The sequence below is a fragment of the Pagrus major genome, chromosome 7 (assembly GCF_040436345.1).
Source record: "Pagrus major chromosome 7, Pma_NU_1.0".
Lineage (NCBI taxonomy): Eukaryota > Metazoa > Chordata > Actinopteri > Spariformes > Sparidae > Pagrus > Pagrus major.
This window is the reverse complement of record NC_133221.1, coordinates 31,383,719-31,405,900: the sequence shown is the minus strand read 5'-3', so window position 1 is coordinate 31,405,900 and position 22,182 is coordinate 31,383,719. Positions and strand designations below refer to the sequence as shown.

The window sequence follows — 22,182 nt, the reverse complement described above, 5'->3', positions numbered from 1 at the left end:
ACAGACACACAGAGCTCCTGTTTAATGAATTTCGATCACATTATAATAAGCATCATTAACATGGTACATTTATGGTTGGTCCAGTTATTTTCCTCTTAACAAACAAATGCTTTGTAAATTATTAATTAAGCAATTGCTTTTCGTAAAATTGTAACTGGTGTTTTTCTAATACTTTTTATAGGTTAACTGTAATGGTTTAAAAAGCATTTCACTGTTTGTTAACAGTAAAATAACTATTAACTCAAGTTTACTTAACTATACATTATTAATGATGGTTACTATAAAGTGAAGCTTTTATGTATTTTTTGTATTTGTCATGATATAAACTTTTATTTATCCATTCACTTAATGTTAACTTAAAGTTTAAAGACACAAAACAGACATTAGATTGACAGAAAAATACTTAGACAACTTTATTGTGTAAAAAATCAAAATACTGTCTTACAAACACTTTTAAAGCCTTTTTTTATTAAGGACAAGATTCATTTTTTTGTTTGGAAGATAGATTAAGCACAAAGCGAGCTGGAAGGATGAAGGGAGGGGGTGGGTGGCGGCTGAAGAAGGTGAGATACAAACACTGAGCAGAAAACAAAGCAACATCTGTTCTCTTTTGGTTTTGGTCATCAGGGTTTCGGGACGTGACAAACCATAAAATCATCTTCTGCCCTTCTGTCCAGCACAACTTTAAAAACATCCCTTTTTAAACCTTTTGGTTTATATGAAAAAGTTCCAATCCACCACACACGTAATGTTGATGTTTTTCTGAATCAGAGGCTGTCTGTATCCTAAGAGTTTTACAACCTAAGGAACATGCAGAGCAGATGTTGGTATCACACATTAACACACAGAAAGCATTGTTTCTCAGCAGCAGTGGTGAGAGAGCAGGTGTGGGACAAACCATCAGTAAGCTTCTCTTAAATGTGTCTGTCATGTTGCCCTACCTGTAATCTTTTGGAATTATATCCCTACTCTAATCCATATAACGGCTTTAAGAACAGCAGTGCCTAAAACTGGATCACACTAGCAGCAGATCAAACAACTGGGTTAGTTAAAGAGCATCATGAACACCACATGCTGGAGCGGACTGGGCCAGTGCTGAGCATTTGGGGATATAGAACAAGGACAAGATGTTCATCTGACTTTTCTATGGACAATTAAAGGTCTTACATCAAAGAGCTCTTTTACACATTCTTACATGAAGCCCGAGAGCCAGGAAGGCACATTACTTCTGACACTCTTTGGTTCAAGAACTATGATTGTTCATAAAAATCTGAATCCATTTAATATGTATGTAAGAGTAGCTCCTCCAGTGTAAACAGTAACCTTCCATCCAATGCCGGGCTCAGCGGGGCCAAAATCTACTGCTGCTACGCTACACTACACTACACTACACTACCATTCTACACTAGTTCAGACATATCTACTAATGTCCACTGCTGGCTTACAGTAATAGAAAAGGTGCATCTTTTTCCTCCCTAGATTTACTGAATGACGTGATTAGCTGAATGAAACAAGAAATGGAGTGAATGACCAGAAAGACTATTAAAGATATTCTGTGACTATGCATTCATCTTTGGGATATTCTGGTATTCTGATATTCACTTGTGGAAGAACAAACTCTCACATCAGTGTTTACCCTCAGCCAGATGTCTGTTCTCTAGTTGGTTAAATTGTTTGAACATTAGATGCAAAAAAAAAACAACAACAAAAAAGCCAGAAATCTGAATTTGGAACACGGGAGGGTTTGGAGCTGTAAACAATGATCGGTTAGATAGAATATCAGTTGTTGAGTACAGAACAGTGGTATGAGTTTCTGATTGTGGAGCTGGGGTTTTAGACAGTGATGTGGTAGGGGCTCCCAGGGATGTGTTCATCTCCCCACTTGACCACCAGGATGTACTCTCCCTTCTCTTTGAGCTGGTAGCTGACGTTGTACAAGCGGTTACCCAAATGTTTCACTAGGATCTCCTCACAGGGGACCTTGGGACCATCCACACCAACCAGGAGCATGTTACGACCTGTGGATGGACACACAAAGAGTACCCACATTAAAATATTATTACTAGCTTAGTATACCGAATATACATAAATGAAGCAGCTTGATACTGTACACTTAAATGCTATTGTATTTGTGCATCATTTCTTAGCGTGCAATGAGACAGTTTCAGCACAGAAAAATCATTTCTGCATGTTTGCTGTTATGTTATGATAGTAACCTCTCGCTCAGTCAAAGAGCCGGTTCACACCTGGTGTTAACATCCAGTTCACAGCTACATTAACCTGCGTCTGAGTGACCCACTGTGATCAGATATCAATTCCTGCTCTATATATGAATGAACAACAAACAGACACAATGTTTTTTATACAAAGAAAGAACTTCATGTAGAACATTTGCTGAGGCCCAAATCATTTTGAATTAGTCAGAGACAGCGTTTCACAGAGTTTATAAAGTGTCTCCAACTCAACAACTCACTAAATTGAGACATTTTTTAAGGGAGTCTGGGGACTTTCTCCACGGGGACAAAGAAGTAGCCTATATTGGTTACTGTTTAGTGTATTTGACATGTTTAGCTTCAATAAAATGTTTCTTCTTTCATAAATTGAGTGTTAATGGTGAAATCGGTGTAAACAGTGTGTTCAAACACCTGCTAAATGTTGGCAGGTAAGACTTTAGCACTTTAGACACAGAAGCAGACAGGCCGGTACAGCCATGCTGCCACAAACTGCATAATGGCAACAGCTAATGTAATAATCCTCTTTCAAATTTGTCATGAAATAAAACACATAAAGTTGTTTGTTTCCTTGTAAAAAATGTCAAGTTTCAGAAAATTCTCCTCACCTCAACTGGGACATTTGCATGTTTTGTACTTCAAAACTTCAGTGTTGGAAAGATGGCCCTTGTATAAAACTGGACTGTCTATACAGTAGAAAGACACAAACAGAGAGAGGCGTCCCTCGCTCTCCCTCTCTTGTTCTACACTCTGGTCACATGTGACCACACTCTGAGTGATCGGATCTTAATGCTTCTGCGTTAGTACTTCGAGCTGTCCTTCCTTCCTCTGTTTTGGACTCTGCGGTCCCTCACAGGGTTCCCAGTTTTCTTGAGATGATTTTCAAGGACTTTTCCAGGAAATTTTCAGTGACGATCTAGCTAGTATGACAGACAGGGATCGCGCCCATATACTATCTCTGTGGAAGTCTGATTTAAAAGATTAAAATAAATAATTTAAACCAACTACATACAGAATTAATAACAGAAAAGTAACAAAGATGGTAAAACTGTATTTCACTATATGATGGTTAAAAACAGTTTGCTCAGAGTATTAACTGTTATCAGTTTATCAAAACATACTTCAACCTCTTTACTAGTTATATTAAGTGGAGTCTTTAAGGAGGCACCCACTATGAGACGCCGCTACAAAAGGTAAACATTTCATATCATGTTACGGCCCATTTACCATAACAGTGCAGCATTGTGTCTGAAGAGACAATACTAGCAAAGTGAAAACGTACTGTTAGCCAGTATTTAGCCAGTGTTTCACATGCATACAGTTGGGCTGCCATTTATAATTTTAACCTCCGTCGTCCTATTCATTATCATCAAACTCTCTGAACAATCTTTACATCAGTGTCATCCAGCCTGCAGGTGCTGCTGTGTGATGTGTTCACAGCATGCAGCCTACTCAAAATACTCTTGACCATTAACTAACGTTACCATTTGAACGTTGATATGAGCCTTAACTTAACTTCGCCCTTTCAGATGACACTGTCATCAGTTTTGGGGAGCATTGATAGAAAAATAGGAAAATGTTGAAATACATTTCTAGGACAACAAAAGATTTTCCAGGACATTTTGCTTTTTCTCTAATTTTCCATATGTTTTACATGACTGGAAAATTGGTCAACTATTTTCCAGGTTTTCCAGGATGCTGCCTCAAAGGTCAGTACTATCTGGACAGCTTGGTGTTAGTCAGTGGCTTGGATTTGGTGGGTCAAATTTGGGTCAAATCTGCACAGATTCACTTTGCCCCACAGTCATTTATTTTGCTGCATGATTTTGTTGGTTGAATGGTTTATTGCTGATGCTTTTTTAGGCCTAATTGTTGTCAGTTTGCCATTCATTGAGCACAAAATATGTTTTTATTTGTTCAAATTAAATTATCCTTCGTGCCATAATTTCTCCACTCATAACATTTAAAAAATCTCTTCTGTGCACTAAATGTCCCAAATATTATTCCATACACACATTCCAGTTTTTGTCCCAGACTTATTTCTTGGTGGGGTGGAAGCAAACAAGAGAAGCCCTTTTTTAACATCACAATCATACAAACCTGCTTTGCTGCAGTCAACACTGAAGCTGTTTTTTCTGACCGATGAAGCCCTTGGTCAGAGCCCAGGCCCTTGGCCACAACCTTGCTGGCATCTGACTGGGTGGGAGCACCCTGCTGAGAACAGCTGATGGCACGTGTCACAGGGTCGACCATGACAGAAGATGTTTCATGCATACTGTGGCTCGACACAAGCTTGGAACCTAGAGGGAGATGAATGAAAGGTATTTATGTTCAGTTTAAATCAAATCCTTCCTAAAACACTTTGTTTGGCTGAAATATAAAGATCTTCCTCACCAGTGATCTTGGCTTTGAAGGGGCTTCCAACGATGTGGTAAGGACCACGCCGTATTTGATGGAAATAAGATAGTTGCCAGGAGCCATTGGGGTGTATGTGACCCTGTAGCCTTCAGGGCACTCCACACAGTCCATCTTCACCTTGGAGGGCCCATCGATGGTCACAGCTAAAGCACCGGGGCCTGCGCTGCTCGTGTTCACCACAAATTCACATGCAGTGCCTGGAGGCAAACGAGACAGAATATGGAGACAGATGTCAAGTTTAGCAGGGTATGTGGAGAGATTCAGTTCCACTCCCATGTCATTTTGTTGTGTCCTGTTGTTTTACCTGTGGTGCCTCCCTCCAGTCCTGGTCCGTAGGCAGACACCATCCCAGGGTCTCCGGCCTGGCCCGTCTCTCCGACTCGGATCTTAAACGGACTACCAGGGATGTGACTTCCATTGAACTTCACATCAATTAGATAGAGACCATTCTCTCTGGGGATGAAGCGCACTGCGTACTTATCTAGACAAACAATAAGGGGGTTAAAGGTAAGGCACATGAAAACATTTTCTATCAAAAGTCGGTCCTAAATGTGACACCATGTGAGAAGAGGGGAAGTTTGGATGCCGTCGCTATGGTTACCTTGGTCAATCTCTGTGACGCAGCATTCCTCCAGAGCTCCAGATGGGCTGTGGACCTTTGCATCAATCACACCCTTCGCCCCGTTCAGGCTGACAGCAAATGATGCTGGCTGGTTCACCTTCAAACCCGACTCCTGCTCGACAACATATACTCACACACTCAACACTGGATCACCATTATTTCACTGAAGAACTATCCACCTTTTCCTCTGCTGACCTCAACGATCAGCAAACTGTTACTCAATACCCTCTACTAAATAACATCATGATCACCACAGTATCATATTCAGATTACTTCTGCTACTATTTGCCTTACCTGGAGGTCGCTAAAAAGGCTAAAGAGGAGGGCTGTGCAGTGAAAAGGCAGAGAGCAGGTATCTGTGTTAGCAGTTTGACAGAAGCAGAAGAGAAGAGAGAAAGACCGTGACATATTTTTGTGAGAACGAGCAGGTGTTGACAGTTTTATCTGTGAGAGTAATTGTATGTTTATCCATATGTGTTTTTGTGTGAGGGCAGGTGAAGATACATATTAATGTATGAAAGTCAGTGTTGTCCATATCCACCAGAAAAAGAAAAACTTATCTAAAAGTTGTGCAGGACAAAAATAAAAAATACTGATGGTGAGTCAGAATTATGGGATGGTTGTTATTAGTTATTTTATCCTGCATGACTTGTTAGTTATCCTAAATGGGCTTCCACAGAGTTGTATGTACCTGTGTGAGTGTTTACAGAGACAGAAGAGAAACAGCCCATGTCAGACCTCTTTAACCCTTTAGCGCCCCTTATCACTGTCAGAGGTGGGAGGCTGTTGGGAGCCTTTAGAATGAGGCGCGAGAAACACACACAGTCCTCTAGTATTCCAGAAGCCCTCACACTGTCTGACAATGCAACAGCAGCGCTGATCCTCTCCTGCATCTAATGCTTTCACTCTATCCATCTAAACCTGCCAAAACATTTACTGAAACCTAACTATTACACTTCACTTGTGAAATTGCCAAATAAGACACTGTCATCTGTCTTTGTTACCAACTCTACACTATCAACCCCCCCATGAGCTGAATGTCCTGGTGCGTTTGTTATTTAAAACCACAAAAACTGAACTGCTAAATTTTCAGGAAGGTATACGTTCCGCAAATCTTTTTCATTGCATTGTTCATTATATCGTGACCAGACTTCTTCAATCTGATATCGCACAAAGTAAAACTATGATCTGCTGCTGCTGCATTGTAGGCAGTGCACTGTGGCCTGGTGTCTGTGCACACGGATGTGTGTGTGTCTCAGAGCCTCACCTGAAGACTGGCAACAGTGAGGCGACGGGCGTCATCTGATGGCGAGGCCACAGGGACGATGAAGGGGCTGTCTGGGATGTGCTCGTCGTTGAAACGAATCGACACCTCATAGTCTCCTACAGGAGAACAGATTTAAGGTCAGAAAGTCACTACAACAGCCACACGAACACAAAGACAGTGACAGGACTCAACAACAGACAGACATAGGTTCAAATGCATTAAAGAGCAGTTTACAGCACAAATACAATTTATACTGCAGCACATTCTCAATTCTCATCCAATCATGTCTCCTCTCACCAGGCTCCTGCACGATGTAGGACACTCCACTGGAGCCGTCCTTGCGGTCCTCAAAGGCGATTTCAGCCTTGCTCGGTCCCTCCACAGCAATGCTGAGACCTCCGGCTCCAGCCTCCCTCGTCCAGATACTGAACTCAGCTACAGACAGCACAGAGGCCAAAACAGAGTCAGGTGCACTGTGTAAAATCACACACACACACACGCACACACACATAAATCATCCAGCCACCACACCAACCTGGTTCTCCAGCCTCCGCTCTCTCCAGGCCTGGTCCTCCAGCACGAACCTTATGAGCCCCGCCTTCTCCCAGGGGGCCGACTGTGAACTGGAAGGGGCTGCCAGGCACATGCTGCCCGTTGTATCTCACACACACAGTGTGCACACCCGTCTCAGTGGGGACAAAACGAATGCAGTAGGTGTTGTTCTCTCCCTCCATAATGTCGGCCTTGTGAATCTGGCCAGACGGGCTGGTCACCTGAGCTGTCATGTCTGCTATGCTGATCTCTGAAGAGACAGACACACAGACATTTGAATGATTGAAAACACACATGCATAAAGTGAGTTAACTTTAACTAAATGAACAGAGACATTTTAAGAAATATGCTTCATTTTGAGTTTGTTGAGAACGTGGAAGATTGATTCCGCGTTCTCTTTGCTGCAGCTTTCTTTGGCTGTAGCTAGCCATCATTAGCAAGTAGCTCAGTTAGCTGTGGATTTAAGTGGCCCTATTAACTGACAGGAGTCTGCCTGCACCGAATTCTCAGACCAAAGGGGGAGTCACCACAGGCAACAGGGCTCAGCTCAACTGACCTTACCATTAAGCTGCCATTGATCTCGTCTTAGTTCAGTAAAAGAGAAACTTGAATTCAGACGGTGTACAGTTGTATAGGTGCAAAAATATTTCATTTCTTGGAATTTTTTTTATACTTGTTAGTCAAGTAGCAAACTCACCGCTTTTCAGCTTCCAGCTGAAACTACAGGGCTATCAGACTATCACCTCTTGAGCTACAAAGTGGTGTTAGGAGACAGGACTGGCCGGGGCTAGCTCAGCAGCATGCTAACTTCAGTAGACATCTCTGTAACACGGTACATAGACGTCTTTGACAGAACGTCAGCACTGTTGTTTCTTCACACTCTGTTGATGATGTTAGTTCATTTTTTTGAATGTTTCCAAATGAATTAATCAATTCTGGCTATAACTTACAGATTGCTCCTTTAATGTGAAAGTAGCTGCAGCAGGCAGTTAGTCCAAAGGTAACACAATCCAACTATCAGCACCTCGAAAGCTATTAAGAGTTAATTGTTTGTTTTTTTTGTGTGTGGGCTAACATTAGCTGAAGCTAGTCTACATAAGCTGTCACAGAAGGAACAAGCCAGAAGCAAAAAAAAAAACTAAGCAAAAGTAGTGCTGGCTCATGAATTAAACTTTTCATTGTGTCAGAGGAAGAACATGTTATTTCTTTTTTCAAAAGCAGAAGTAGTCTCTCTTTAAAGTCACGCACAGAAAATAGACAAAAGCCGTTGCCCCAATTCAGCAACAACAGGGTTTTCCAAAGTATTCTCTGTATAATTTCAGTGATAATAAATCTTATAAATCACAAGATTTCTGAAGAATTCTGTAGAGTTTCTACCATGACTACAAAGAGATGTATTGTAATTTCATGATGTCCTGTCACAGTCACCTGGGATCTTAAGACTGAGGTCACACTGGCTGCCAACGTTGGCAACAGATGCTGCTCTCCTCTTCCTGGTGATGCTCTCCTTCATCCTGCCCTCCCCTGTTACCTTCACTGTGAACGCACTCCCTGTGCACATAAAAACACAATGATTGATTCAGTTTAGTCACTCAGAACAGCATTGCTACGCTCTGTCATCCCTGTCTGCTTTCAGGTACGCACCTGGCACATGTTGGTCAGCAAATTTGATGTTAATGATGTAATTTCCTGGTTCAGTGGGGCAGTAGGTGACCTTACAGGTGCCGTCCTCCTGGTCCTCAGTGTTGATGTCCACTTTACTGGGTCCCTCAATGGACAGGCTCAGGCCACCATAGCCTGCATGGAAGAAATGTGAGAGTAGGAGAAATATGCAATATGGATGACTAAAAAAATAAAATGTACAAATACTTGTTACCAACAACTACCTGCTTCACGAGTGTCGATGATGAACTCAGCGGGCTCAAAGGTCCTGGCCTCGCTCAGGCCCTGGCCACTCACACGCACACGGCTGGCATCACCAATCTCTGATTGGTTGATCATCACAGAAATGGGGCTGTTGGGAATATGGCGATTGTTCTTCTTGATGTTCACCAGGTGTTCTCCAATCTCCTTAGGAACAAATGAAATGCCTGCGACAGACAGATTCATAAAGACAGGAGGGAAGGGTTAGAACAAGATCAATAATATGACAACAGCTAAGACTTTCTCCTTGCTTACATTCCACACACTTACCAACATGTCCGTTACGCAGCACCTTTAGCAGGCAGGGCTCCTCGCGGCCCGAGGGCGTGGTGAGTGAGGCGGTCAGCTGGTTGAGGTCAAGCTCTCCTATGTCCAGTGGGATATCTGCAGCTGAGCCCACCTTCAGATGGGACATCCTCATGGAGTCATCACCTGAAGACACAACAGTGACAGGCCAGTTAGGGCACACGCTGAAGGGGAGAAGATAGGATAGGGCAGTGGTTCCCAAACCTTTTCTGCCATACATGATGTGTAAATTGATTACATTTTGATCAACTGCTGACAATATTTGGAAAACTAGTAGGCCTAAAGAAAGTTTTTGACCCAAATGACAGGGTTCTTACACACAAGTGACTCAGCTGTCTCCTCCTATACTGAGAGGAAACCCTGGAGAGGGTTACACTTTTTGGTCTTTCTTGACTGCAGACGTTTGATTGGTGAACACCATCGCTTGTTATCTTGCTTACTGAATAAATCTTGACAGGCTACTGTCACAACACTCTTTGTTTTTTCCCCCATATGAATCACATTTATAAACTTTTTTTGCAGCAGACATTTTGACTTGATTTTGAATTGATGCCATTTATGAGGGCTCTGTTCCACCAGTTATCACAATGCAAAGCAGCAATTAATAACACTATTAGTGACACCTGTGTTTGACAAGCCAAAATATGACTCCATTTTCTTTCAACATTTTAACCCTGTTCATGTGTCTCTGTGTCCCTGCCAGAGACAACTGCCCTCCTGCTTTGGAACCATTGGGAGAAGGAGTTCTTTACAAAAAAGATCCAGCCAATGTGAATGCTTTGGCAAAGTTACAACTTTCATGTTCCCATTTAACAATCCAGGACTTGAGAATAGATGTTATTACCGGTAATTCTAGCAGAGAAGGGGCTGCCAGGGATGTGCTTGTCATTATATTTGACCAGGATGCTGTAGTCTCCTGGCAGGACGGGCAGGTAGGACACAGTGCACGTCCCATCCTGGTTGTCCAAACAGCTGATGTCTGCCTTGGATGGACCCTCGATGGCCAGAGACAGACCACCTACAAGAACATGCCAGGAACAGATGGTGTTTGTGTGTGATTACATTTGTTTCTTTACTATAACTTGTTGCAGCTGTTCATTTTCGCCCATGTGTAAATTCAAACAATGCACTATAGAATTATTTCCTGGGTGTTTATATGTTTATGTGTGTATATATTTATTCATAATAACTGTATATATGTTCTGTTTGTGTAGCATGAAGGAACAAACTTTCATTTCGTTATGCAACCCTGTGTTGTATAGCGACAAATAAATCACCTTGTTACATCTTTATTATTAATACAGTTAGAGGTAAAACAAATCAGTCTGTGATGTTGCTTCTGCAGACTTGGATTACAGCAGACGAGCTGTATGGAGCCATTTGATGTTTTTTTGGTTGTTTTTTCCATTTTAAAAATGCTTATTGCTTAGTCGCTTTCCAAAGATACGGCAGTCTTACCTGCAGTTTCTAGCAGTACCTGTCTAATCATGATCTTACCGGCCAGTTTATCTAACCTGTTACAAAAGTATGACAATAAACTGAATTTGTATTATAATTATTGATATTCAGTCAAATAAATGTTGTAAAACCACAAACAGTCTTTAACTTCCAAGTCCAGGTCAAGTCTCCATGTGACTCCATGTATAGGTGCTTCACATAAGGTTCAGCTCTGGGTGCAGATGTCCTTTATCCTGTGATGTTATTGATGTTTAGATTTACTTTATGGTCTTTTCTGTTATTCTGATGAGCATGTGATGCAAGACACATGTCAGTGTGAGTGGACAGCGAAGTGTCATCTCTCTAGAACAGCTGCTGCATACAGCCAGTTGATAATGCCAAATGACTGCTTCTTACCCTCTCCAGCATCTTTAGTGTTAACAGTGAAGACAGCAGGCTTGTTGACAGTCCCATGAATGAGGCCGGGGCCATAGGCACTAACATTACCACTGTTCATGTAGTCCACATAGAACTGTAAAGGACTTCCTGTGAATGACAACAGTGGGAAGAAGAAGAGCAGGAGACGTCACTTCTCATGCACCTCACAAACATCTCTTGTATTTCTGTAAACACCTCAGACGGACGTTGTACCTGGGATGTGGATGCCATCATATTTGATGTCCATCTCGTGCAGGCCAGCCTCAGTGGGAGCGTACTTGACAGTAACAGTGCCGTCCTTGTTGTCCGTGATGTCAGGCTTGGCCACCTTGCCAGATGGCATTCGGACGTCACCTTTAGCAGAAGACAGAAACACACAGTGTGGTGAAGAGCATGGATAACTGTCTGAACCTGCCGGGACCCGCCGGGCCATGGGTCAGGCTGCCACAAAAATTTAGAAATGATGTTCAGGTCCGGGTCTGGCTTGTCGCCTCAAAGATATAAAATATATGTAAATATTATTTATTTTGTATCTTTGTGCATAGAACAGTGCCATTTCAAGGTAATCTACACTGTACATGCCTGTAATCAGGGTAACCAGGCAAGCTGTAACCATGGTAACAACTGTGAAACCTTAAAATTTAAATGTACTGCTAAACCGACAACTGCTTTTCCTCTGCTCTACCCACATTCACCTTCCATCTCTCTACAAATTATATCCAGCTATACACAAATAAAAGGAAATACCAGAAGGTGACAGGTAGCCATTACAGTGGCGTCTCCGTACTATATTTGTGCTTTTGAATGCAAGCTGTTCCATGTTATATGTTCTATGTAACATATGTAACAATGACGTCTTGGAAATCAGGACCCTCTGTGCAGGTCTCAGCTGCTCCAACAGTCGTGGCAAACTTCAACTGAATGTGAAAAGACAAGCCTAACTTCATGAAGAGTGTCCCTGTGAGAGAGCAAACACTTTACATAGATTCACTGGGCGTGGCCAAGATATTCGGCCGAAGTGGATCAAGAATATCATCATTATTATCGTAGCCATTATTGAATAAATTAATATCAATATTATTGTAATTTTGACCCCTTGTGAGTGACCTGTAGTTGGCATTTTGTTGCCAGGTGATTAATTAAATGATCTTGAATACGTACTCATCAAATTATTTTTTTTTTTTACTAATATAACTGTTCTGTAATAATGGATTATGCTAGACAGCAGGTAGAGTAATATTAATATATTATACAATACTTCATCACTTGAAATGTGCAGGCTGCAGCAGACACTACTTGCCACAGCAGTGATAACAGCAACGCTTGATGTCTGAATATACAACTCTGTCAACGAATTGTCTATAAAAAGGCAAACAAGTCAGCACTGAAGTTCAATGAATAATTGCAATTGAGATGATACGCCATTTCTTGCAGTCTCATTGTTGTAACGTGGCAGGTTTTTAGAACGTTGCAGACTGGCACATTCCAAGTAGTTCCAACTTTCAACTCTTCTCGTCACGAATCTTTGGTGCGAACAGGGTAAAAGAAAATAGAAAATGCCTTGAACACCTCGAGGCCAGTTGGGATCGGGCTCGTTTACTATTCTCTGGAACTCGGTCAGGTTGTAGTGCTCACAACACGGAAATCATCACTACAGACTGCTGTAGACTTGTTTATGTTACCTGTGATCTCTCCCTTCTGGATGGTGAATGGGATGACCAGGTCAAATGGTCTCAGCCCTGCCACATCCAGACCATTCATTCCCATTGGTCTGTCCGTTGCCTGGGAGACAGAGGGCAGAGGTCAGACACTGTCAGTGTGGAGGTCGGGATGATGGGTGTGGTTACAGTAACAGCATACGTCACAGATGCAGTCAACAGTGCAGGACAGAGGGGTACAGGCTTCCACACACCAACAAACAAAATGGGAAGAGACAATCATGAGATGAAATGATTGACAATGGAGATGACAATGGTGATCATGTTCAGGATGATGACATCGACACACACTGTGAGAGAGAATGAGATGAGGACAAAAACACTGGTAGGACAAGGGAGAGTAAAGAAGTTAGCCATTTTTTAAATGTGGAGCAGCTGACACGTCCACATTGATGAGTCTCAAAATGGCTGGTTTTGTCTCCTAAGCAAGTTGACATACAGACAGGCTGCACAATCATCAATGGAAAAATTTTATTCCCAAATTATTCAAAATATTTTTGATGTTGCTGAATTGAAACTGCGCGTGTGCACATGATTTTAGTAGTGCGACACTCATGAGAAGAATATTCGTGTTTTGAAATTGTGCAGCTCTGTTGCGCTGTCCATGTGTGTAATGAATCCTGTTTATGAGGTGATGGGAGGTAAATGAGAGAAAAAGCCCCTCAGAGTTGAAACACCTGCAATAAGAGACAGCAGACACTGATGCAGGCTGATGACAATGATGTAGATGAGAGAAAGGGGTAACAGAGGAAGCTGAACAAAAATTTAGTTGAGAGGGATGAGAGAAGCTGGAGGCAGAGGTTTTAGGTACCCAGGGCTGTTGAGCGTAGTACTGGGGCATTTGGCTCTGCTGCATGAGCTGGTCTGATGGAGCTCCTTCCAGCGCCTGAAGGGGGCGGGAGATGGTAAGGGGGTGGGTAGGGGATGGAAAGGGTCAAACAGATGGAAGGGATTGGTGGGGAATAAAACAGTAGTCAGAGTGATTCAAAAAAATGTCTGACGCCACCAGGAGCCAATCATGAAGCTTCTGTAAGGAGAAACAGTGTCAAGGATCTTTGGTCCACACAGCATCTCTCACTTACACTTTAACACCAAACACAAGCAGAGCTAAGTGTGTTGATTGCTCTGTTTGTCTCCTAAGGAAACATCAGCTGTTTCTCTGGAATGTTTCTCCTGAATGATGGAATCATTAAGTTTGGTTTAGACCCTAACCCAATAACTAAGACTAATTAGCCCGTAATCATAAAATTCATCAGTCTATAGCCTACACTAGTACAAGTTCCATCTTTCTATCTATTTTTGTCCCCGCAGCCATGCAAAAGATTTTGACACACAGATTTCTTATTTAGATATGAGTGTCTTCATTTAGTTGTGCAAAGTGTTTTTCTTTGTTCTAGTACAATACTGACGATCATTATTATCATTATGTGCCATTATGTATTATGAGACTTGTCATAAGATTTGCCTTGGATTTGAGCATAAAAAGTGACTCTTCTGTTGTCTTCTTCTCTGTATCTGTGTGTAAAATCCATCCTTATGCAGATGATACTGTTTTACACTGTGTTGCTGATACTGTCCAATGAGCCACTGAGAAATCAAACCATTACTTTAATGCACTTCAAAATGTACCTATTTTTGTAATGCATAACAAAAATCTAACAAAATTCTCGCCGTTCTTCAGATTTAGTGACATACATTACAATAATGTATAATGTAATGTAATATAATAATGACCGCTGACTGGAGCTGGAGGGGAAATGTACTTCATGAACATAACGTTACAGAGAGGAGAGGGGAAGAAGAAGAGAGAGAACCAGAGTCTCTACTGAGTGCTGACTTCACTCAGAGGTTCACCTCAATTCAAACACAGACAGACAGACAGACAGACAGACAGACAGACAGACAGACAGACAGACAGACAGACAGACAGACCCTTGGTGCGTGCTGATGCTCGCCAACTTACAGCGAATGTTCAGTTAAGTAATCTGGTTGTTTGGGGTGAATAAAAACGAATATGTGAATAAACACAACTGATCCTGCCGTCAAACTCTTTCGCTGGTGGTGAACACACCATTAATCACCCACTACTAATGAGGAAAATCTGTGACTCAGGCACAAATGCTCACAGTTGAGTCATGTTTTAAAGTCTGATTCACGTTAAATCTGGTTTCGTCCGTTGACCTCCACCACTCTCCCTCAGTATTAGCGACCAAATAGACAGCTATGTGACCAAATGAAAGGCACTGTTACACTGAATAAACTTGGATTTCTCTGGTTTGAACATTGTTGGCAACATTTGGAGTAATGTGCAACTCAACACCATATGGAACAAAGGTCTTGCTGTTTTTAGACATTTTAATGCAAACTCAGATATTATATCTTTAGTAACCTTTTTTCACCTTGTTTATGATCAGTTTTCCTGTTTTGTTCATTCACTCTATCAGTTGTTCTTATTATCTTTCCATTGTCCGGCTGAACTGTCAACAAGGCATTGCAGTAAAATGTTTGCTCAGCCAACCTGCCCGGTATGAATAAGGGGTTAACTCACCGTAACTTGGAAGGGACTGTTAGGGATGTGCTCTCCTCCAAAACGGACGCAGATGACATACTCGCCAGGCTGCGGGGCCGTGTAGAAGATGTCGAATGTGCCATCCTCATTTTCAACAACGTCCACGTCGAGCTCTGCCCCTTCTGGCGTGCACACACTGCATGTCACTTTGCCTTTCCCAGCAGCCTTAGCGTCCACTGTGATGACTGTCTGTTCGCCGATCTGGATTGTTGGGCCAACACCGGCACCTTAAGAATTGGGAGGAAAGGGTCAGTGGTGAGGTGGAAACACATGCGCGCACACATGCACGCACACACACGCACACACTCATTCAGCATGCACATTCCACAACCATGAGACCAGGTTAAAGTTGAATGAGATCTAGTCATGTTATTTCCATCTACTGTGTGCTGTTACCAATGACTCATATGTTATCATCAAACAGGTTCCATGAGGACTGAAAACTAGATTAGCCATTTCCACCATGCCATCCTACCTACTCTGTTAGTCCATTAGTTTGTCCAATAAGAGTAGACAGAGACAAACAGTTATGAGAGTGGAAGTAAGAATGAGATGAGAGGAAACAAGGTATGGGAGAGAGAACTAAAAGAGAAGAAAAAGTAAAGTGAGGGATAGAGAATGGCATAGCATATTGAAAGCTGGTGCCAATATACTCCATGCTGACAGAAAAGACAGGAAAGTTGGAGTAGTTCCTCGACATTCTGAAGTTGTTCAGTAGGCTTACCTAAACCGTGACCGCCGATTGAGACTGATAATAGGAACGGTGAGAAGCAGGGGAGCGAGAAAAAAAACAGTGACAAATAAAAGACAGTCAGGTGGGGGTGGGGGTGGTGGGAGGCAATTATTGTGCTTCAATCACTTGGATGAAAACAAATGGTGGTGGAGGAGAGTGAAGCAGGTAGTGGTGGTGGGGGGTCTGTGTGTGTGTATAGCGGGGACTCGGGTCAGGGAAAGTGTAACTGAGGAGCACAGCATGAGGAACACAACGTGACAATGCATGAAAAATGAGACACGAGCAGCAGGTATGCTGACAGATATAATCTTACATGGCTGATATGATGATTTGATCTTTTCAAAATCTGCTCTGAGGAGATTTGACTAGAAATAAATCAAGCTGAGTTATAACAGGAGATTATGGTTTGTGATTACTGTAAATGGCACACAATGCAGCTTGGAAATAAAATTCTTTCTGAGGAATTATCATCAGCGCTCAACATTAGTGTTATTTTCATTCATTAAACACTAAACGGGGAATTATCCATTTAATTTAAAGGAATAGTTGCACATGTTAGGACAGACATTCACTTTCTGGTTGGGAGTTTGATGAACAGTTCCATAACTCTCTTGTATGAAAGAGCGTACTGTATGTCTGTAAAGTGTATGAATGCTATGAAGCTGGAGTCGGCAGCTGCTAGCTTAGCATAAAAACTGGAAGTGGGAACAGGGAAACGGCTGGTCTATCTCTGTCCAAAGGTACATAAATCCACCAATCAGCACCTCTAAAGCTCACTAATTAACCGTCTCATTTGTTTATACTAGAAATAGACATCTCTTTTGGCTTTAACTTGGCATTCTAAAGTACATACTGATGTCCAACCCATATGTGTGTCCTCTTACCACCAGGACTTGAGACCATTCAAAACCGGCATTGTTTCTACTAGATCAGCAAGAAACAAAACCTGCCTACTTATAAATACAACCGGCTGTTTTACTCTGCCTTTTCACAGCACTGAGATCAGGGTTTCTTGATCACACTGGGAGTCCTACGGTTGTTTTTTGCTTTGGACAGTAGCCAGGCTGCTGGCTGCAGCAACGCTGTGGCACCAACAGTAACACCACATGTAAATGCTATAGGGGAGGGGTGAAAAGCTGTCTATTTCTGCTTTAACCAAAATGTGAAGACAACAAATTGTGGTTTTCATAAGGTCTGAATAAATTAGATATAGTGGCTAGCCGTTGCTTCCAGTCTTTATACAAAGCTAAGCTGCTACCACTTCATATTTGACGGACAGATCTGAGAGTTAACAACTTTCTGGAGGAAGGGAGATCCCGAGGTGCATTTCCTAATATGTCAAACTATTCCTTAAACTTTAAAACTGGGCGAAAATGGGTTGAAACATAAATTAAATAATAATAATAATAATAATAATAATAATAATAATAATAATAATAATAATAATAATAATAACAATAGTTTAGTTTAATGTTTGTTTTGGTAATTATTTGGAGGGATAAATGAGACTCCTTTGTGTTTTTCTATTGTGTCATTGTGAGCTATCATTGTTGCAATAGGACCATTTTAACTATAAAATGTGTTCAACAGCAACAGGAATAACAACATGAAAATTGGGGGTGTATAGTACATACCATTCAAATTTATTATCATGCAGAATGACTTCGACAATCGATTTTGAATCAAATGATATTGAAGTTAGAGCATTACTTCCTCTTCAAGGTAAAACAAACTGTATGAGTAGGGTTTGTAACAATATGTAAGGAGGTCGAACAGTCCTTGACATACCTGTTACAGTGCATTTGCTGGCATCTCCGGTTGGCAGGGCCCTGATACGGTAGGGTGAGTATGGGATCTCATCTCCTCCGTACTTAATGAGGATGGTGTATCTGCCAGTCATGTCCGGCACATAGGACACCAGGTAGGTCCCATCATGGTTGTCACGGATGTTGGCCTTCTTAGGCTTCCCCTCTGGGTCCTGTCGGGGAAAGTTACCAAAAGTTTGAAAACAGTAACCATTAACCAAGTATTTCATTTTCATTTTTCTTATGTTTGTCACATGTGAGCACTCACAGTGATCTGCACGGCCAACAGTCCCTCGCCTGCGTCTTTAGCATCAATGGTGAACTCAACGGGCAGAGATGCGGGCACCCCAGTGGTGTTGAGGCCGGGTCCGCTGGCACGCACCTTACTGGCATCATGGGTGGGAAGCACCTTCACCTTGTAGGGGCTGACAGAGGGTGAGAGGAGAAACTGCATAAACACAAACACAAACTGAGGAGGAACAAATACAGAGATTGTTGGATAATGTTGATGTGTGCTTTAGTGTGTTACCTGCGCGGTATCTCCTCATCAGCGTACAATACATTAATGGAATATGGTCCCTCTCTGGTGGGAACATAGTTGACTGTGTGAGTCTGGTCACCGTTATCCACCACTTCCACAGGCTCCACCACACCTACACAAGCACACAAACACAAGCACACACAGAAACAGACACACAAACACAGACACACGCACATACAAACACAGAAACAGAAGGAAGTTAAGTGTTGTAATTCTTGCTTAGGATTTGTTTTTATACCCATGCATTTATCACAAATAGAGATGCTTAAGAAACACTGGAACACACACTTACCTTTGGGTCCTTGTACGCGGACCTGCAGGGGGGCCACGCCAGCTTTAGAGGCATCTACTGTGAATGCCTGAGGAATGTTGGCCCTGACATTGTTGCCCAGGCCTGGACCCTGACACTTCACCTTGGTACTGTCCACTGTGTCACTGACTGGCACCGAGAATGGACTACCTGCATGGACAAAAGGTCAGAAAGTTCTTTTTTTAAATGTCTTCTAAAGTGTCCTAGCAGTTTACAAGCTTACATAGTTAAGTTTTATAAACTTCATCATATGAGAAACCCTCTCTCATTGTTCCCATCTTTACACTGTCAGACCTGAGCTGCTGAGAGGCAACAGAGGTATATTCACTGTACTCCTGTGCACTCAGGAAAAGGAACCACACTTTTAATGTGGGATAGAATGGAACCAGATCAGTGCTAAATTAATGTTAAACATCTGACAGTAATCTGGAAATGTTTTTTTTATCTTTCCCACCTTTGATGGGTTGTCCTCCATAGGTGACGTTGAGGTTGTATGTGCCAGGCTCGTATGGGATGTACTCCACACTGCAGCTGCCATCCTTGTTATCAGTGCAGGACATTTTGGCCTCTGATGGACCCTCCATTGCCAGACCAAGACCACCTGTACCTGCTCCTCTGCAGGGGGAATGATGGACATAAAAAAAAAGAAGGAAACACCTCAGTGACATCTGCGCTGTCCACCTTGAACTCTTCCAAGTCAATGTTTTGTTCACTTACCGGGTTTCCACTGTAAACTTGTTGGGCTTATTGGTGGTACCGCATTTCAGGCCAGGACCATGCACACGAACACGAGCTGGATCACAGCCTTCAGTGACGGCAACACGGAATGGACTTTTAGGCACTGGAGATCCCTCATAGCAAACCTCCACACTGTGTGGGCCTAAAGCATACACACAATATGAGCACCAATCCAAACTCATGAAACGGAGAATCCAATAACAAACCTACAAATTCCGCACACGGCGTGACATTTGAACTCACCCTCCTCATAGGGAGTGTACTCTACACTGTAGGTGCCATCTCGCAGGTCGGTGATCAGGGCGTCTGTACGGCTGCCAGACGGGTTGCTGATGAGGGTTTTGACATGGTCGCCTCCAGTCTGTGTGAGAGCACGAGCGTCCACAGTAAAGTCGGTCGTCGCCTCACGGAAAACACCTAAAAAAAGGACAGGGAACGTACAGCATGTAGGTGAAGTGTCTGTGAGCTTGTAAAGGCTTAGATTACACTGAGGGATGCACCAATCCAACACCAGTACTAAATCTGTACACCACACTTTGTGGAACTCATTTTTTTATGTAGGGCTCCATGAGGTCAGGGATAGCTGTGCTGTGTTAAAATGGTATTGACAAATAAATGTTTAATGTGATACCCGGTCTGTTTACTAAGGCCAGCATCAGCCATGATACCACATATTGTTTGAACATAAAACCACATCTGAAGTATGCAGCAGGTAATTTACCTTTGCCCTCCACTCCTGGTCCGAACACACGCACCCCACTGGCGTCCACTGCAGGCTCCACGTTGAGCCGAGCGGGGAAGTTGGGCACATCCTGGCCACCGTAGCGGATGGTGAGAGTGTATGAGCCAGGGTAGAGAGGGATGTAGGTGATTGTGTATGTCCCGTCTCCATTGTCCTGTATGTGAACCTCGGCCTCAGTGCCGCTGTCCGAGATGATCTCGATGGTCAGATCAGCTGGGCCAGCGTTGGTACAGTCCACAATGAATTCCCCTTTTTCCCCGACCTTGGCACGCTCCAAGCCTGGGCCAGAGCAGCGTACCTGACAGGAGAGGCAAGAAGGGACAGAGATAAATGATTAATGCCTTCAAGTGCGTCAGCGACAAAATTACTTTGAAATTAATTTATATGTCATAGATTTTTTCATACATTGACAGTAACTGTGACTGACCTTGGAGGGATCTGAGACAGGGTAAGCTGTAGGATTGAAGGGTGATCCAGGGATTGGCACTCCATCATAGGTCAATTCAACCTGGTAAGGCCCCGTCTCCCGGGGGATGAACTTCACCTGACTGGTCTCTGGGCTCAGCCCTGGCTCAACCTTGAACCAGAAATATCAGCATTGAAACAGGATTTAAAAACATAGATATTAACAGCATCAAATGTTAGAGATGCAAGAAATGTAAGATATTTGTTGCATTATAAAAATCAAGGCAATTGTGAGCTTCTAAAGAAATGTTGTCAGAATAAAGAAATTCAATCATATGCCATACCTTGCTGGCAACTGGCTTCCCTGATGGCCCCGTCACCTTGGCAGCTACCTTGCCCTGACCGCCAGCACCCTTTGATTTGACAGTCACTTCCTGGTCTTTGCCAACAGTCATCTCTAGAATAACAATTTCACACAGAGCAAAGCGACTGGTTGGAAAAGGACTATTCCAGATAATACATGATAGGTGTTTAATGTAGACAACCATGAAAAGAAATAATTGATGAAAACACATGGTAAATATTTGTGGTTAGCCCAAATTTTTACTTACAACTCAGTAACTCATAATCATTATTATCTATAATGCATTTTTCATCCTTTTCCTGGCAGCAATGGGCTTCCATACAAACAGGAGAAATGGTATAGTTCAAGAGTAAAACAAGATCATTTTCTCTGTATCGTGGAAAGAATGAAAACAATGACTGAACAGAAACTCTCTTCAGCTCTGGTTATGTACCGTATGTTCAACAAAAGATCAAAAGGTGACAGGAGAGTACGTACTGTCTCCCAGGCCTGTGATGTTGATCTTGCTGAGGTCCACTGTGGGGGCCACAGCAACATTAAAGGGGCTCTTGGGAATGTGATCTCCACCATAGGTCACAGCAACTCCAAGAGGACCCTGAGGCAGAAACGACAGGAGGAAGATAGATGTGATCATACAAACTATTATGTGGGAAAAGGTGGAAAGTTCTGAACTGTAAGTTCAAGGTGCTGCCTGAACTTACAGCATAACCTAAGACCCAACTTGAAACAGTAACAGCTCACAAATCCAGCCTGTTTCTGAGTGACCAAGAAAATGACAGTTTCTGAACTTTCTGAAGATCAAAACATTTGCACAAATAAACTATGATTGTTTGCAAAACACTTGAATACATTGTGAAAAGATTTAGCTATTATTCATATTCATTTTATCCACAGAAAGCATAAAAATGTCCATGATTGCATCCAGTTGAGAGAAAAGTTTGACATGCTAAGCCCAGTTTAAGTTCTGTTGATCATTTTGGCATTGCTCCCTACCATAATTCGCTCAGAGCTCCTACTCCACTAGCTGCACAGCTAACTGAGCTAACTGAGCTAATTGAGCTAA

General features: G+C 42.5%; 1 protein-coding gene across 1 annotated transcript in view; it reads right to left on the bottom strand.

Moving 5' to 3' along the window:
• Window positions 1–388: 388 nt before the first annotated feature.
• The window catches only part of flna (filamin A, alpha (actin binding protein 280)), a 56,768-nt gene continuing 34,974 nt past the window's right edge, over window positions 389–22,182 (bottom strand). The window contains 33 exon segments of the mRNA XM_073469387.1: window positions 389–2,018; window positions 4,332–4,365; window positions 4,367–4,390; window positions 4,392–4,531; window positions 4,626–4,671; window positions 4,674–4,846; window positions 4,954–5,130; window positions 5,251–5,383; window positions 6,539–6,654; window positions 6,836–6,973; window positions 7,074–7,340; window positions 8,519–8,641; window positions 8,735–8,887; window positions 8,977–9,180; window positions 9,284–9,445; window positions 10,164–10,337; window positions 11,174–11,302; window positions 11,408–11,548; window positions 12,877–12,976; window positions 13,724–13,798; window positions 15,461–15,708; window positions 16,206–16,229; window positions 18,003–18,192; window positions 18,288–18,444; window positions 18,549–18,672; window positions 18,853–19,020; window positions 19,325–19,485; window positions 19,588–19,750; window positions 19,852–20,025; window positions 20,330–20,648; window positions 20,778–20,927; window positions 21,100–21,212; window positions 21,597–21,714. Coding sequence (XP_073325488.1) covers window positions 1,834–2,018; window positions 4,332–4,365; window positions 4,367–4,390; window positions 4,392–4,531; window positions 4,626–4,671; window positions 4,674–4,846; window positions 4,954–5,130; window positions 5,251–5,383; window positions 6,539–6,654; window positions 6,836–6,973; window positions 7,074–7,340; window positions 8,519–8,641; window positions 8,735–8,887; window positions 8,977–9,180; window positions 9,284–9,445; window positions 10,164–10,337; window positions 11,174–11,302; window positions 11,408–11,548; window positions 12,877–12,976; window positions 13,724–13,798; window positions 15,461–15,708; window positions 16,206–16,229; window positions 18,003–18,192; window positions 18,288–18,444; window positions 18,549–18,672; window positions 18,853–19,020; window positions 19,325–19,485; window positions 19,588–19,750; window positions 19,852–20,025; window positions 20,330–20,648; window positions 20,778–20,927; window positions 21,100–21,212; window positions 21,597–21,714 — 4,803 coding nt within the window. The 3' untranslated portion in view covers window positions 389–1,833.